Source organism: Apteryx rowi, unplaced genomic scaffold (genome assembly GCF_003343035.1).
Source record: "Apteryx rowi isolate R43461 unplaced genomic scaffold, aptRow1 scaffold_685, whole genome shotgun sequence".
Classification (NCBI taxonomy): Eukaryota; Metazoa; Chordata; class Aves; order Apterygiformes; family Apterygidae; genus Apteryx; species Apteryx rowi.
The window spans coordinates 200,481-216,742 of NW_020450966.1; the positions used below are offsets into that span (position 1 = coordinate 200,481).

The 16,262-nt window shown below is 38.0% G+C and overlaps 1 protein-coding gene across 4 annotated transcripts in view; it reads right to left on the reverse strand.

Annotated features, from left to right (window-relative positions):
- The window catches only part of ELOVL5 (ELOVL fatty acid elongase 5), a 36,004-nt gene that overhangs the window by 15,277 nt on the left and 4,465 nt on the right, over positions 1 to 16,262 (reverse strand). Inside the window, exons 1-2 of one of the 4 annotated variants that reach the window (XM_026086150.1) lie at positions 15,389 to 15,468; positions 1,370 to 1,435 (exon numbers count right to left, since the gene is read on the reverse strand). In XM_026086150.1, the coding sequence (XP_025941935.1) occupies positions 1,370 to 1,427 (58 nt within the window). In that variant the 5' untranslated portion in view covers positions 1,428 to 1,435; positions 15,389 to 15,468. Of the gene's footprint in view, positions 1 to 1,369; positions 1,436 to 2,943; positions 3,086 to 8,858; positions 8,879 to 15,388; positions 15,469 to 16,262 lie in introns of those variants that run through there. The other 3 variants (XM_026086149.1, XM_026086148.1, XM_026086151.1) reach the window with 3 other exon arrangements.

Genomic DNA, 16,262 nt, shown 5'->3' on the forward strand with positions numbered 1-16,262 from the left:
AAAATATGCTCTACTTTTCTACAAAGCCACTGTTGAATAACAAATTTATTGTCAATACCCAGTGACAACATGGTAGTTCACTCCTTTCACTAAAGGCCTGCCAGAAGGATAGAAATCACGTTTACCAAACCACAGATGAATAATTCAGTTTAAGCATTGCTGGCATGTACAGCCTTGACTCAGTTTTAAAGGAGTCTAATGTGGATCCTGAATGCAAGAAATGAGGCCTTAAAACATAAGTTGGGACACAACTAAGAAAGCCTGGGAATTGTTTAGATACGTTACCTTTATGGTTCAATATCTGCAAGATATGAAATATATAGAGTATACCATCACGCCAGCACGCACAGAAAATTATATAAGAACATCCAGACTAACTTGAACAGGTTTAGTATGAAGATGATGACAACAAAGACATTGAACAACAAAAAGCAAACAGAAAACACACTTTGAAAAATGGCAGGTTTGTTCCAGTGCAGACCAGGACTTCTCCTGCAAGGAAGAAGTCAACCAAAGGAATTTCAAATGAAGAAAGGGGGTAAAGAGCAGTATGAAAGACAATACTGAAACAATCAGAGGAAAAAAACACATGCCACTCCGTAATACCCCAATGGTTAGCTATGCACACTGCATACAGGATACTGATAATTAAACATTCCTGGTCAGGAACGGGAAGAGCTAGCAAGTGGGACAGCACCATCTATATCCTAGATGAGAGTCTTCACCATGAGGCCATCACCTATTCTGGTTCAACTACCTCTGCCTTCCTCATGATGACCTGAATTTCTGTTCTGAACCTGTGACCCTTCATCCAGTGAAGCAGGTATCAAAACTGGTTTCAAAGGATCAGTATTTTCCAAAAATTCCATATTCTTCAGTGAAAAATTCCTGAGCAGCTCTGCTTATGAGTGCAAAGTATTTTTATTTCAACGAATACAAATTCAAACAAGACCTTTTTTTAATATCAACCCTTATCAACTTTTAAGACAAACCTGCAAAGATCGGAGCAAAGTAAGTAGTTCAGTAAAACTAACAACACTGAGACTTAACTGGTAGTAAAAAGAAAAGCGTCTACAATTGTCATAGCTGAAAAATCAGCAGCTCTTCAGGTCAGAAGATCAAAAAAAGCATTGAGTACACATTTCTATTTTTATATATATATTTATATATATATGTGTGTGTGTGTGTGTAAAAAACAGAGCTACACAACTTGATGTTCTGCAGACACTAAAGAAAGTAGTCACCTGTCAAAGTCAGGATGTCAGAGGGAACCTCTCTTCTTTATGTTCTAGCATTTGCACTTTAATATCAATTCCAGAAGGTGTTTTGGTTTTTTTTTGTTTTTTTTTTTGTTTTTGAAAAAGCTTACCTCTGGGTCCAAGCCAAACATCAAGGTAGCTATTGATTGTTTTATCCAGAAGTTCCATTCTATAACCTATTGAAATGGAAAGAACAAAAAGTTAGTTCTTCAGCTCACAGAAATATTTTAATCATGTGAATACCATCTGTTAGGGTTAACAAAGAAAATGTGACAGGACAAAAATTGCAGACGTATACTGGACCTTACCAGCATGTGTCAGATACAGAAAGCTCATTCTAGACCCAGAAAGCCACTGATATAAAAGCAGTATTTCCCACTAAAGTATTTAATCACGGATCTAGATGCCTAGAAGTTTAAAGTCAAATTAACCTCAAGTCCTTTTTTGCTCTGTATTTTAAAAAGTAAGATGTCATCCTGTATTTGCATAAGATCCTTCTGCAAGGAGGGGGATTGGACCTCAAGAAAAACAACATTAAAATTCTTAAGCACTATAAAGCTTATTTTAACAAACAATCCCACACAGCTGGCAACACTAGCTGCTATATTTCACTATGGAGGATGAAGGGAAGGAAAAGTGAAAACTGGCTATGCTATCACTTTTGTGAATAGGTTACTGACTACAGCTATGATTAACAGTCCATAAAACTAACAGATCAATTAATTGTTATAGAATGATATAGAGAGTTGCAGAGGCAAGGATGGAAAAATTGCAATTCATGGCATGAAGATCTCCAGTTGCAGAACTTCCTTAATGGCAAAACATTGCCAAATAAAACTCAACAAATATCAGTAAAGTGAAGGGATTCAAATGTCATCTATCATCTCCTCACACAAGCCAGTATTTCCTGACAGCACCTGGTACATTGCAGCACGTAAATCTGCTGTACCCCTATAAGGTTAAAGCATGCAAGAAATAGCAATACTGTCCATTACTGGGAAGGGTCAACTGTACATGAAATAGTTCTTATGAGAAGAAGTAGTAATTTTCTTTTTGATTAAAAAAAAAAAGTCTTCCAATTCTTCTTTTCTATCTAGAATTCCTTCCAGCTTCTTCAGATTGTTACAACTGTACTGACTTTCACTACAATAACTTCTCCCATTTTAATATAATAATTTTCATTTCTCAATGTTTCTTCCTCCTGAAGTAGCAATATTAGCAGCAATTTTTAGTTACACGGAGTAATATAAGAAATCATGTAAGCAAGCTGTCAATACACCCACAGTGAAAACTGAAATGATTATGCAAGTTTACATGTAGTTGCTAACAGCAAAGAAGTTCACGAGTTTTTTGGGGTTTTAGCTAGAGAAACATCTCACTTTCACCTATTAAAACACTGCCTCCTGATTTACATAAGTTAAATGAATATTAGCTCTTCTGCTTTTAGTCACCTGGGACTGACATCTCATTTCTTTAGAAACTAGCAAGGTTTTATACCCCACCACCAGTGAAAAAGGAAAACAGAGAAGAATAGCAGGTGCCACACTGGCTGTCCTTCCCCTGCCCCAAGGCAAGACTGGGACCCACCTCAGCTTCAGCAGGTGCCTGCAGGGCGGGCAGAACCCGAACTTCCCTGCAGCTTCTACTTCCCACAAGATGAAGAAAACCAAATATATTTGTATACCTTCTTGTTCTTCTGCATAACTCCACATCTCTTCCACCTCGTGCCAAACTTAAATCATGAGGCTTAAGTGTTTACAGGGTGTTTCTGGCTGCACCACCAAATCCATCTTTTCCCGTAGCACTTAAGGATACACAGAAGAGGACCTTCTAATCTTTGTATACGAAGTCTTGTTACTGTTTTGGACTACACAGAGACAAAGAAACTTGCCTGGAATTTGGTCACGAGAAACTATCAAACAAAAGAGCTTAATTAAAAGAACTTGGAGTATTTAAAGTCTTGGAGTACTTATAGCCTGATTGATGCTACAGTTTTGTTTTCTCATTAAGAATTCTGAAGGACCCTAGTCAAAATAAGGATACATTTCACAAAAACACACATTTTTTCAATTACAGTACATCACAGATTGCCACACACAAATTATGAGCGACTGGGTGAATGTCCACAGCATTGACAGTCTGGTATCCTAGGAATAATGAAAATTAGCTGAGAAGACTATGCTAGGATATCAAGACCCAGATAAGCAGCATGAACATCAGGAAGACTTTTTATAAATAAGTCCTAATTTCCAAGGAAAAGTAGGGGAGAGGAAAGGAGGTTGCTGTGGAAAATTTTCTATCTGTCAGCTATTAAATAACCCCAGGACAAGTACTCCCCAGCAGGTAATTTAGTTTGTTGTTTGAAATCTCCACTTATTGGATCAAAGTAACAACTGATAAATTCAGTAATGATTGATTTAGTTATGCAACACTGCTTCATTCACTAAACCATAATCATCATCTTACTTCAGCTTTGCACTTTGAAGAAAAAGACTTCAGACTGAAAAAATGGGTTTCAAAAAATAATGATTAGTTATACGAACTGAATTCACTTCATGTAACTGACCTGTATATATTGTATATATTCTTCACTGGACACTATAAAAAGTCAGACATGAGAACAGCTAAGGAAGCAAAACCAAACCATGCCTACCTAAAGCAAAGATGGCTAAATGAGAAGGCAAGAAATGAAATTTGACGTTCGATCCTAGAAGTGAAGCTCATTCCAAAAGAAGAAGCTTTCTGCAAAGGTCTCACCTATGAGGGTTGCTACTCCAAAGCAGCTTTTGTTCCAGTATTATCATATAGTAGATGATAAAAGGCTCAGTGAAGGAAGAACTACTCCCAGTGTCGATTTCCAGAACTTGCAGAAAAAGAAGTTGTTTCAAAAGGAATTCATTTGTATAACAGAAAAACAGAGTGAAACAATCTGCTTTTGTTCCAGAGGGGGTCATGTGAAAATGCATCAAGTCTCCTGCCAATAACTACACAACATTAAATACTGCTTCAACTGCAGCAACTACAAGGGTTCTTTTCTAATTAGAATAGTTTCCCAATTCAGAGGAACATCAACTTCCAGAAAATTTAAACCAGTTGGTATTTGAAACACTGTAACCAGCATGTTTCCTAATACTGAAAATAAAGAAATTCTGGAGCTTATAATTTATACAAACAGATAACTAGCTACTCTCCTTTATCTAACAGAAGTCATTTCACAGCAAAGTACACGATACAGCATCTAGAGTTACTATCTCTGCCTTTCTACCATGGACAGGAAATAAACTGTCCCCTCTCCTACCCAATTTTAAAAATGTAGTAAGGCCCCTGAACACCAGGGCAAGCAGGATTAGTATCTGGAAGTGCTCAGGCCTATAACTACAAAGTGCCTTTACTCCCTAAGGTCCAAATATTTAATCTCGGAAAACAAATATTTTACATTTTAAACAAAATACATCAAAACTCGTTTTTTGTTGGTTTTTTTTTTTGTTTTAAACACACGCTAGAGATTCTTTCATACGGGCATATGGAAGACTTCTCAGAATTTCCAGTTACTCGCCTTGAAAGATATAAAAGCAGACCTCTGATAAACTTCGAAAAATACATTATGATTTTCATGCTCTCCTGGTATGCCCAAAGATCATATTAGTGCAGCCAAATAACTCACTGAGCTCAAATGGATTACATTCTTATTATTAAAAGAAGGTAAGAAAGGATCCATCCTAAATATTGGAATTTATCAGTTCTGTCCAGTAGCATGAAACCATCTCCAACTTTCTTTTCTGCTCTCTTTTTTAGAACAGTAAGTGAATAGAACTTGAAAATCCATTGAAAGAAGACAGCTGGTAAAGTCAAAGATTTAAATTTTTACAACCCTTAAAACCAAAACAAAAAAACCCAGCATTAAATAACCATTAAATGACCACTAAACAAATGTTAAGGTCATTAAGGTTACTAACAAGATGAAATTCATAGATGTGCCCAAATCTATTTCTGCTCAAGTTAAGAATCCAGACACACTTGAGAACTCAGGCTTACATAACCACATGCTGTGCTGTAGTTCAGCCAGAAAATGTGAATTTTGTTCTTTAAGTCAAACTTACAGAATATTACTGAATACATAATTTGAAGATGTTATGAAAATCTTCAAAAATATTAACAAATACATTAGCACTATATGCAAAATACTCATGTGCCTTTGGTCAGAATTCAGTTTTTGGCAACACTGCTTACCTCTAGAAAGAAAGGAAGCCTTCACGTTGATAGGTGACCACCCAATCTATCAAAAATTGTATTTTAGATAGTTGTGAAAACTTGAACAAAAGCAAACAGCATCAGACAGAATCCACCAGCACATGAGAAAGCCGTGAGATGCCATCTTGTGTAAGGACACCAAAATCCAGGAGACACCCCCCAAAAGAGCTGCTAACTAGAAAAGCTGTGAAAGATGGAAGGCTGAAGTTCTCATCAGCCTGGAGAAAACTGCTACATAGCTTTAGGATGGAGGAAAAAAGCCCTTCCACACCAAAACAATAACACGTTTCCACCTCCAGAAAAACCCATATACCTTGCTAGTTTGTTCTTACCAGGAAGAAATGCATCATTATACCGGCTTAACATGCATCAACCGCCTCAGTTTCCTTGGGTGATATCCAAAGTCTATTGTCAATGATTTGCGTACTATATACAGAGATACTATACCGTTAGGCTGTACGTACCTATTGGAGAATGGCAGAAGGACACTTCTGAAAGCAATCAGGAGCCAGCTGAACGTTAACTGCTCAAAATGAGCTTATGCTTAAAGACTCGGACAAGCCAAGACAAAACAGGCTGAGGCCGCAGCTGCCTCAAAGTCACCTGCGCAAAGGGACAGAGCCAGCTCAGGCGCGTGGGGCTAAGCATCGACAGGTCCGGGAGAGCACACCGCGCTGGAGGCTCGCTGAGAAGAAAAGTTTGGAGGGAAGATACTGAAAAGACAGCCTTTTCAGAGATTTTTTGTTTGCTTTCACAATGACCTCCTCAGGTTTGATGCTCTGCTGTACAGAAGAGGGTAAATTGACACTGCCTATGTGGTAAGTAACACAGACACATTTAAGTTATTTAGATGACAGAGCTCAACAGAAAAAAAAAATTCTTATTGGAACAGAAGGTAGAGGACAAAGCAGTTCTTTGGAGGCCTCTGTCCTCATGTTGTATGAAGTATTATTCTAAAGAAGTAAGAAACATAGTGAGATCATATCTTTAGCTACCTTTGGACTTTAAAAACTCTTAACATCTCTAGGCATCATTCATTTTCATAAAACTACTCCAAGGTCCTTTTAATTACAGGACTTCCAGTTCTGCAACACAAAATGACCTAAGGCTAAAGTTTAATTTTGAATGCTGTGGTCCAACAAGATAGAGCCCTATCACAGAAAATTAGCCTTTCAAATTAGGATTTCAAAAATTTTCTGCACTTTTCTAAGTAGGGCTTTTTGCAAGTCCATGGAACATTTTGCATTCTCAGTCTACTTCCAGTGCTATAAACTCAGATACACACTATGCTTCAGTTGCCACTCATATATTCAATACATGGCAGGTAGAAAGCTTGCACATTACTCTGCAATTCAGTCCAGGCATAAGCGGCTCCTCACACTCCATCTGCCTGGTAACAGAAAATAAAGACTAAAGCCTACACAGAGATTATGTGTTTTTCTTGTGGAATTTTATTGATTTATAAAAGTTTTTCATACAGCCTGCAAGCAGTGATAACATGCTCTTGCAAGGCACACCACCACTCCCTGATTAAAGAACTACTCAATATTGAAATATTTTACCAGCTTCTTCCTTACGAAGGAAATTCGCTCCTAGGCTTTCAACACAAAACAGTGTTATTTTTGGTTTGTTTATGTCAAAAAAGTGATATAAGAATTCTTGGTTATATTTTAATGTTCCTTGAGTTTCTTCTTTGAGTAACTTCAGTTTCCAGTCCCAAAGATTAATCATGAAATCCTAAGGCTTGCTTCCACCTGTCAATCCCTAAAACAAAATAAAACAACAAAACACGCAGGGCTGAATGCTCAAGACATTAGGAGCCTGCTCATTTAAGCAGGATCCCTTGGCTTTCATTCTGCCTCTTGAGAATTCTCTCCCAGACAACAGACCCCATTTTTCAAAATCAGGTGCCTGAACTTGCATTCCAAAAAAAAAAAAAAATCCCCAAATAGGCATCTAAATAATTGTACTGACTTCTGAGAGCAATGCATAGCTAGGCCTTGCTGTTCACCATTCTTGGAAATCAGCCACTTTCTCCATTCTAAACACAGGACTTCGAAGCCTAATTTTAGGCACTTGGTTCTGAAAACCTTGAATTCTGTTTTCTAGTTAAAGTGATACTTCCAAGTCCTTACCACTGCAGAGGTAACTCCTCTCTCCCATCCTCCAAAAATATAAACAATCCCTCCTCCAAAATACAACAATCAAGCTGCTGCTTGATTTTGTAAATCTGCTGAAATTGCAAACACTCAGCCGTTTGATAACTGGAAGACAGCACCAATAAGCAAAGCTGTCAACGGTTTACTGCCCATTTACCAAAGCTGCCCAGCTTCTTCATACTCCCAAATTCTTAAGTGCCCCTTTCATATACTCCCTTTCTCCTGCAGCTTGCCAGCAGCACCAGATTCCCCTTTTCTCCCTTTTGGAACTCCCTTCTTAACTCTCAGGTGAGCTTGATGTTACCAATAAAAAGGAGTCGAGAATAATTCATAGCCTGTATTGATCTGAAAGTGCATTTATTTTATGGGAAACCAGGTGAAACACAATTACTGCAGATTTTACATTTAATTTTTATTAAAATGCAATAAACTATTTTTAAACTTTATTTTGTAACTGTATCTCCAGCAAAGCAACGCAGAATTTTGGCCCACCTTGCACCAGTGGCAAATGCTAGAGTCTGCTAGTGACTTACCATGCTACAACCCAGACTGCTGAGCTTTCTTGCTTACCAGAAGCACAAGCATACAAGGGTTTAAGAAACACTTTTTTTGGGGAAAAAAAGCATATGTAGCCACCTGTATGAAACCCAGGAAAGTGTGAAAAATGCAGGAGGAAGGGGGGGGAGTTAGCCTTGAACAGTTAAACCTTAACGGTATTTCAATGAATTTGAAAGGGAACGGGATAAAGGAGTACTTTGGCTAGTTAACTAGGGGGATAATTTCATGCCATCATTTTTTCCTTTCCTTTTTTTCCCCGCCAAATCCTTCATTAATAGTTATTTTCCTACTTAAAGGAAACTGTAGTAATTAAAGTATCTCATGGAACAGAAGCAAATACAAGAAGCAAATATGAAAAAGAATATAGTATATGGAATAATTAATTATGCCCAATACCTCATTAAACCAGAATCTAAGCATCTTCAGATAAGTGATATAAAACAAATCATAGGTCCTTGCAGTTTTATTCATATTTTCAGCAGATATAAACTAGAGCAAACTAGGATTTGAATGTCCTAGGATTAGGATGTTAACATGCGTTTTGTGCTTTACCATGGAATAACTTAAAGGAGAAAACTGAGGATGATGGCCAAGTACAAAGAACAGACTGAAAGCAACCAATAAAACATACCCATGGAAATGTTGAGAATAGGTGGAAAAACGAATACACCACCACTTCTTGATCCTAGAAAGATGGAACCAATATCCGATTAGAAATATTTCTCTCTCATGATGCAAAATCTCCATACACTAGCAGCAGAAGTTCTAGTATCTGTCAGTGCTTGGTAAAATGCTTTTTGCAAGAGTGTGTGTTTTCCTACAATCAAACGTTTGAGGAGATATCCTTTGTCCAGCTGCTGCACATAGTATCTTATAACCACACAACTGTGATATTGGAATCTTCATTGCAGTTTCCAGCTTATAATGTTGTGAAGTTTGAGTAAGAAAGTACACATTGCAGAAGTATTTACAGAAATAAAACAAGGAGGGGAAAGAAAAGGCACAGCAAGCAGGTTTATTCAATCGCTTTGTTTGTAATAACACTCAGCTTGAAAATGTATAAGGACACTGCACAGAGACAACTGCCTGCTGGGTCTTAAAGAACTTATTTTTTAAAAATGGGAAAGAGAAGAGAGGATAAACCTGTAGTGAACTAGGTTAGAAGGAAACAGGTAGAATTTATATATATATGGCACAAGAGTTACAGGCTTACTTTTCTGAAAGTAAAGCTGAGGCACAGCATTTCCTATACAGCTTTGCCCCAACTCCCTCTTTCCAAAACAATATTTAAGCATTTGGTAAATCTTGTGTTTTAATGCGAAATTCTCTTTTTCCAAAGGCTTTACTGGTATTGCAATGGAGCAAATGCTGCTAGTTGTAGCTCACAACAGCAAACCAGCCACAAGAAGCCTGGGAAGCAAAAGAAAGAATTGAGACAAAGAACAGGCCAAAAGGTAAACCCAAAGGGCCATAAGGACTTCAACTTTCATTTCAGGTCTCCTCTCTGTCGCTCCAGAGTCACCTGCAAGGACTGCAAAACCCCTCCTCTTCTCCCCTTACAATAAGGGACTCCTCTTCTCTTACTCTGCTTGTGCAACTCACTCAATCAACATTTACTTCCGTAAGAGAAAATAAAGGTACATTCCCTGAAACCTGTTTTACTGAGCATTCTTGGTCAAAAGGGTATGTCCCCACAGATCCTCCACCGCTTCGCTGCACTAGCATCCCKCTAAATCAGCAATATGCAGGTAAGGCATTTGCTAGGTACAGAGCCAATGAGGTCAGAGGCAACAAGTCCAAAGGACAGAGAGGCCCAGTCTCGTACGATCTTTGCTAGTACCCATTACCAGCAGCACAGTTCAAGGGTACTGTGCAGCTTCAAGCGTGTAAGCTTCAACTTTAATACCTACATCTCATAATTACATATTAAAATAAAGATAAAAGCAAGGAGTAGGAATAAAAAAGTTACAAATGGAGCGGTTCTGCCATATGAACCTTGATTTCATCCAACACCCCGCAGCAGTGCAATCTATTCTAGGTGCTGAGACAGAACATATAATACCAAACTACTCTTTCAGCTCTGCAAAAATGCTGTTGCTTCCAAACAATGCTCTGCCAAGGTCTGAAGCCAGGGGACATCTTGAGTATAAGACTGCAAGTATAAGGTATGTCTATAACTCTTGGCATTTTTCTTTGCATTTACTAGCTTGAAGTTAGAAAGCTTTCCATCTGAAAGCACCTGCAATTCTACTGCACAAGGACTTGGCAAGAAAACACAGTGTACAGTTAGCTATCCATTAAACAGGATTAGCTATGAAGAGGTTATCTGGGGTTCACGTGATGACTAGATACAGTAATCCAATAAAAAGGTGAGAAACTAGAGGATGATCATAAAATTTGAGGGCAACAATCACAAAGGTAATGCTATGCCATACAATGCTGACTAGTACAGAGATGTAATACCACACAAAACCAAAATTAAGATGCCCTGCTAAGATATGTAGATACAGCCCATGTGTTCAGAGATAGGTAAACGATACCTCTTGGAGGATCACTTATGTTTGGAAAACCAGATCACACTGAAAAAACACCTACAGAAACAAGTCAATGTTAGGGAAGTTAGAGTTTGTTAAATACTTACCTGTGTGCATGGGGTAGTACCTGGAGCGCTATAGGACAAGTGAAATTCCCTGGTGGGCAGTAACACCCAGAAAAATATATGCAATGCCCTGAATTAGTTACATTCCTCAATAAAAATAAACTACTACATTTTTACCAAAAGGAAAAAAGAGATGTATATTGACACTGTAAACCCACACCACAGCTCACCCTTGCTGCCATTTCTTCATATAGCCAGCCCTACTATGAGAAATCAATCTGTAAGACTTGTATTTTTCTGCTTTGTAAGATAAAATGAGTTAACCCTATGCAGTTGGAGCTGCACCACTCCTCGGTAGTCTTCATTTTAAGATGCTAAACATCATGTCAGAAGGTACCGTTCACTACATACAATCATACTATAGAAAAAAAGTCATGCAAGTATGAATGATACCTAGCTTCAAGTAGAAGGTACCAAAAAAAGTTCTTAAAATGGTAGGGAAAATAATTAGGAGAATAGAAGAAGAAAATTACTTAAGGCACAACTGTTACGTCATGGCATCATACCACTCAGAACAAAACCTTATAGACAGAAGCTCTGTTAAACACTGTATCTTCTAAAGAAGAGTTCAAAGCAATATACTCATCATTCAGAAAAGCAACCATCTTTGAAGCATCCAGATGTAATTTCCTTTCCAAAGGACAGAGAAGTTCAAACTCATCTATGGAAAGCAAGATTTTGATCTTTTTTCCTCCCAGGACTGACAAGCAGTATCAAAAGTGATGATTAAATATTCTAGTAAAAGGGCAGAAGAAGAATAAACAGGAGGGTGCTTACAGATGTGCCATGATGATCATTCCCTCCTGTTTTGCCTTCTTATACACCATGGGCACTTGGCAACACTTAATTTACAAATTTCATACTTAAAACAACATGCAGCCAGTTTGACATTTCTGTTTCAGAAGCTCAGAGCTGAATAACCTGGTGGGTTTTGAAGAGCACATTACCCTTATCAAGAGCAATCGTTATGCAAGATGTTACACTAACTTTGTACTTGAAGAGCCATGACACACCAACTGTTGTCTGAAATTAGATATTCTTTTAGTATGGTTTTCATCCGCTTTTATTTTGTAAACAGGGTTACTGTCGCTCTTCAGATTTAACTACATCACGAGATACTGATTCCAACCAGTGACAGAAAGGAAAACCTAGATAAAGTTTCATTTGATATGGAATACCAGGCCAAATCAAAAATATAACAAGGCAACTGAAACTACCAACTGACTTTTAGAGTAGGTGGAAAAGAAGATATTCTACCTGTAGATTTCCTTCCTTTGATGTTGACAGCACTTCCCAAATAATACCTCATCAGAGCCCCTGCTCCAGGATCTAAGTATTGCCATTTATATTTTATTGTCTGTTTTAAGGAGAGAAAGACCAAACCAATCAATTAAAAGAAAATATTGTGGTGGTAAGGCCTGTTGAAACCTTATTACTGACTCTGTGTATGATCTTTAAATGGACCACTGTAGAAAAACTGCTGTCTCAACGTCCTGCAACTGTCAAGCCATTTTCTGCAAGGTTGTAATATCAGAAATTTGGGCACCTGCAGAAGTCAGGCAGGAAATTCCAGCAAAATAATTTTGTTTCCTCTAAACTTTTGCTACAACAGAACAATTCCTTTTCTTTCAACAGGAAGGAATAAATTCCTGGTGCAACAGAAACCCCATTGCAAATAAAATCTACTCTAATGGAGAAACCCACTTACATTGAAAACCCAGCTTTAGAGCTGAGGTGCAGAAGGTTTCACTGTATTTGCTTCATCCTCTTTAAAGGATATTGGAATGAAGGTGGGATTGGTACTGCCATTTGGTATAATATATCTGTTCCAAAAAAAGGGACAAACCAAGATCTATACCGAAAGCAGGAGATAGTTTCCACCTCCCACCTTACAACTAATCATTCCTCTGTAGCACAGACATCCTCTTGAGTAGGGCGCACCAGATATACTTCCTTGAGCAGCTCCAAGCAGCTTGGCTGCTCAGAAAAGTTGATGCAAATATGCGAGATGACATTTGCAGCGTGCTCTAGATGCTAACCCCCTGAGCAATGTTTTGCACACAATATCTTCAGTGCAACTTATTCATTCCCACAGCTGATCCACCATCAGGCAGGGGACAGTTCGTAATTAGGGGAAATTAATCTCGGCCCTTGGTGCTGCTACAAGGCGCACTCTCACTCTTCCTTCCCTACCCTCTACCCCCACCCATATGAGGGGAAGCAGGGGAAAATTTATGTAGCCCCCACAAACAAAGCAAGAAAATTAGTTTTCAGACAGGTCTGTCCCACAACTTGATTTACTGCAGGAGCAGCACCAGCACAAGGGAGTTGCACAGACATGCAGCTCGGGGTGACACAGATGTCGTGGGTTTCGATCAGCCATAGCTGATCGCGGCACTGCACTAGGCAGGATGCTATGACGGTAGCGAAAAGGAAGGCAAACACAGACAAAAGAAAGATGTGTCTATTTTTAAAGCAGAATTCTAAAATGCAATTAAAATAAGGCCAAAATAAAATGCATTGTGCACATGCCATTTTACATATAGGAATGGTTCTAGTGAAGAATGTGAGAATTGCAAAGAAAAGAAAAAGCGTTAAATACAAGCTGCAAGAGGTCATACAGAATATATTAATGTCATGCAGAGCTTACACAGAGTTCTTATATATAATCATAACAGCAGGATCTGACAGATTATTGCACTGTAAAAAGACAAAAAAGATTAGCTGAAATGCACAAAACACTGAGGAAACTGATTATATTTTAGGATGCTTTACTTTCTTTCTGCCTTGAAAAATGCAGACTAAGGATGATCTCAATCCATGTCAACTGTGAAGCACAGGACTTAATGCAAAGGAAGAGAAACCTAACTACCAAGAGACAAAAATACACTGATGGATTTCTTCAAAAAAGGCAACTTGAATGTTTTATTTAACTTGACCACAACAAAAAATATTCCAAGGAAATATGGAGTTAATGAAAATAAATACATAGAAAAAGACAAAATGAAAAGCTAAACAGGAGTTCAAACACGACTGAAAACTTCTGCTACATACTGATTAGTCTGCAGCTGAGGAACTTGGAAGACAGAGATGATTTTATAAGTATGTCAGTTCTCAGTCTTAAAGTGTACTACACTGCAAGACTGTAGCTATTCGAGACAAATCTTGAGCGTAGCAGCATGTCTAAGACAAAATTTCAATAAGAAACTTGATTTTCTGATAACACCAAGCATTTTAACTTGTTACCCAGAGCTCATAATTAAGCTTCTTATATAAGAAAAACACATTGCTACATAATTAGAAAGTGTTTTATACATCTAAAATAAAATAGTCTTCTTTACTATGCTACTTGCAGCAAAGTGAAAAACTAACTTACAGGGTATTTTATGAGTGGTAATATTTTGCCAAAGAGTGAAAGATGGGAAAGAATTAAATTGTGTTTTATTAGTCACACTTGTAAAACAACTCTTCAAACTCTGGGGAAAAGAAAAGATCCTTAGCCTCTGTAGTAAAACTCTGTGCAGATCTGTTATATGAATGGTAATATATTAAAATTTGTTCAGTAGGCAAAACCAAATCTTTAAGTTCTGAAGTGCACCTTTTTTGTACATACTACAGACTATGCAGATTACTGAATGATGTTTCAGACAGCAAAATTTCTTATTAATGCTTGCAGCTCTGTAAAAGTTACCCCCTCTCATATCCCACCATCATCACATCTCTATTTTTAATCTGTGCTAAAAGCAAAACATGCTTTTGTCCAAAATACCTCTTTCATTAACCTTTTTTTTTTTTTAAATATTGAAAAGACAATTCCAGTGGTAAGATGTTTTTTTCCTACAACACTTTTATCACACTATGGAATATATGGAACAGAAGTCCACCATGCTGATATGTCCTTATTTTAGGTTCAGATGTGGTGAACGCTAAAAGAGCAGAGTGATATTACATCCCTTCTCCACTTTTCTACCATCTCTCCTTCAAAGACAATACCGTACTAAACAATATATGCTATTCAGAGATCATCATTCTTCATATTTACTAAACAGTGGTTAAAAACTGTTGAAATCCCTGTGTTCTTAGAAAGGGCATCCTTGGGGACTCAAATCTATATTGTAACCACCTCTTAAACATATTTTAAGACACAAAAGGTTTAGAAAACTGAACTGTTTTATGCAACTGACACCTGTATTTGTACATTAAAGCCTGACATGCATTTTATAAAACCAAAAAGTATTTAGTCTACACAGCTGAAAATTTATGATAGTTTTTTATTGCTCAACTTGAGTTTACATTTGAATATCTTATGTAGAGGGAACAAGCCAATTAGGTAGTGGATTTAAAAAAAAAAAATACAAAAACCTTTGAAAACAACATTAGCGGTCTCTTCCTGTATCTTAATGCAACCACTTAGCAGTGGTGATAGAACTAGAAATCAATATATAAGATAAAAAAGTATCAAAGCATGCTTTTTTTGTTCTGTAAGGCATTGTCAGACTCACAGCTTGCTTTTGTTTACTTCAAAGGCAGATGATTACAGTTTTTGAAAGGGCAGAAAAAAGGATAACGAAGTTGGAGGTTTCAGCAACCTGTGAAGTAAAAGCAAAGAATCAAGTATAGCCTCAAACATGAGGACCACAAGAGCTTTCAGAATTACACAAGAACCTGATAAAGGTTGCAAAACAAGGGGAGAGCGCTAAAATCTTTTAAACTCCCATGACATGTGGTATATCCAGTTGACGATGCTATTAGCTCTAAAAGTGGTTTCTGCAAATGCAAAGTTTCTTTTACCTAGAAGCATACAGGGGAAGCAGCTAATGCATTACCAGGGCAATGACCTCTGTTGAAACATGCTGGCCATTCTGTAACTACCTGTATTCTGTTTTCAGGAGAACAGACAAGGCCTCTTAAATGTAGTACTACTTACTGATTTGCTCAGCATCTCCTCTCTTCACCACTATGTGATGTTCTCCCATCCCAAATATTCCTAGTGCTACCTTACGCATATGTCTCCTATACTCACAGAATCGGTTGGGGTTGGAAGGGACCTCAGGAGATCATCTAGTCCGACCCCCTGCTCAAGCAGGGTCACCTAGAGCACACTGCACAGGGCTGTGTCCAGACAGCTTTTGAATATCTCCAGAGAAGGAGACTCCACAGCCTCTTTGGGCAACCTGTTCTGGTGCTCAGTCACCCTCACAGTAAAGAAGTTTTTTCTCATGTTCAGATGGAACTGCCTGTGTTTCAGTTTGTGCCCGTTGCCTCGCGTCCTGTCGCTCAGCACCACTGAAAAGAGTCTGGTCCCATCCTCTCGACACCCTCCCTTCAGATACTTGTACACACTGATAAGATCTCCTCTCAGCCTTCTCTTCTCCA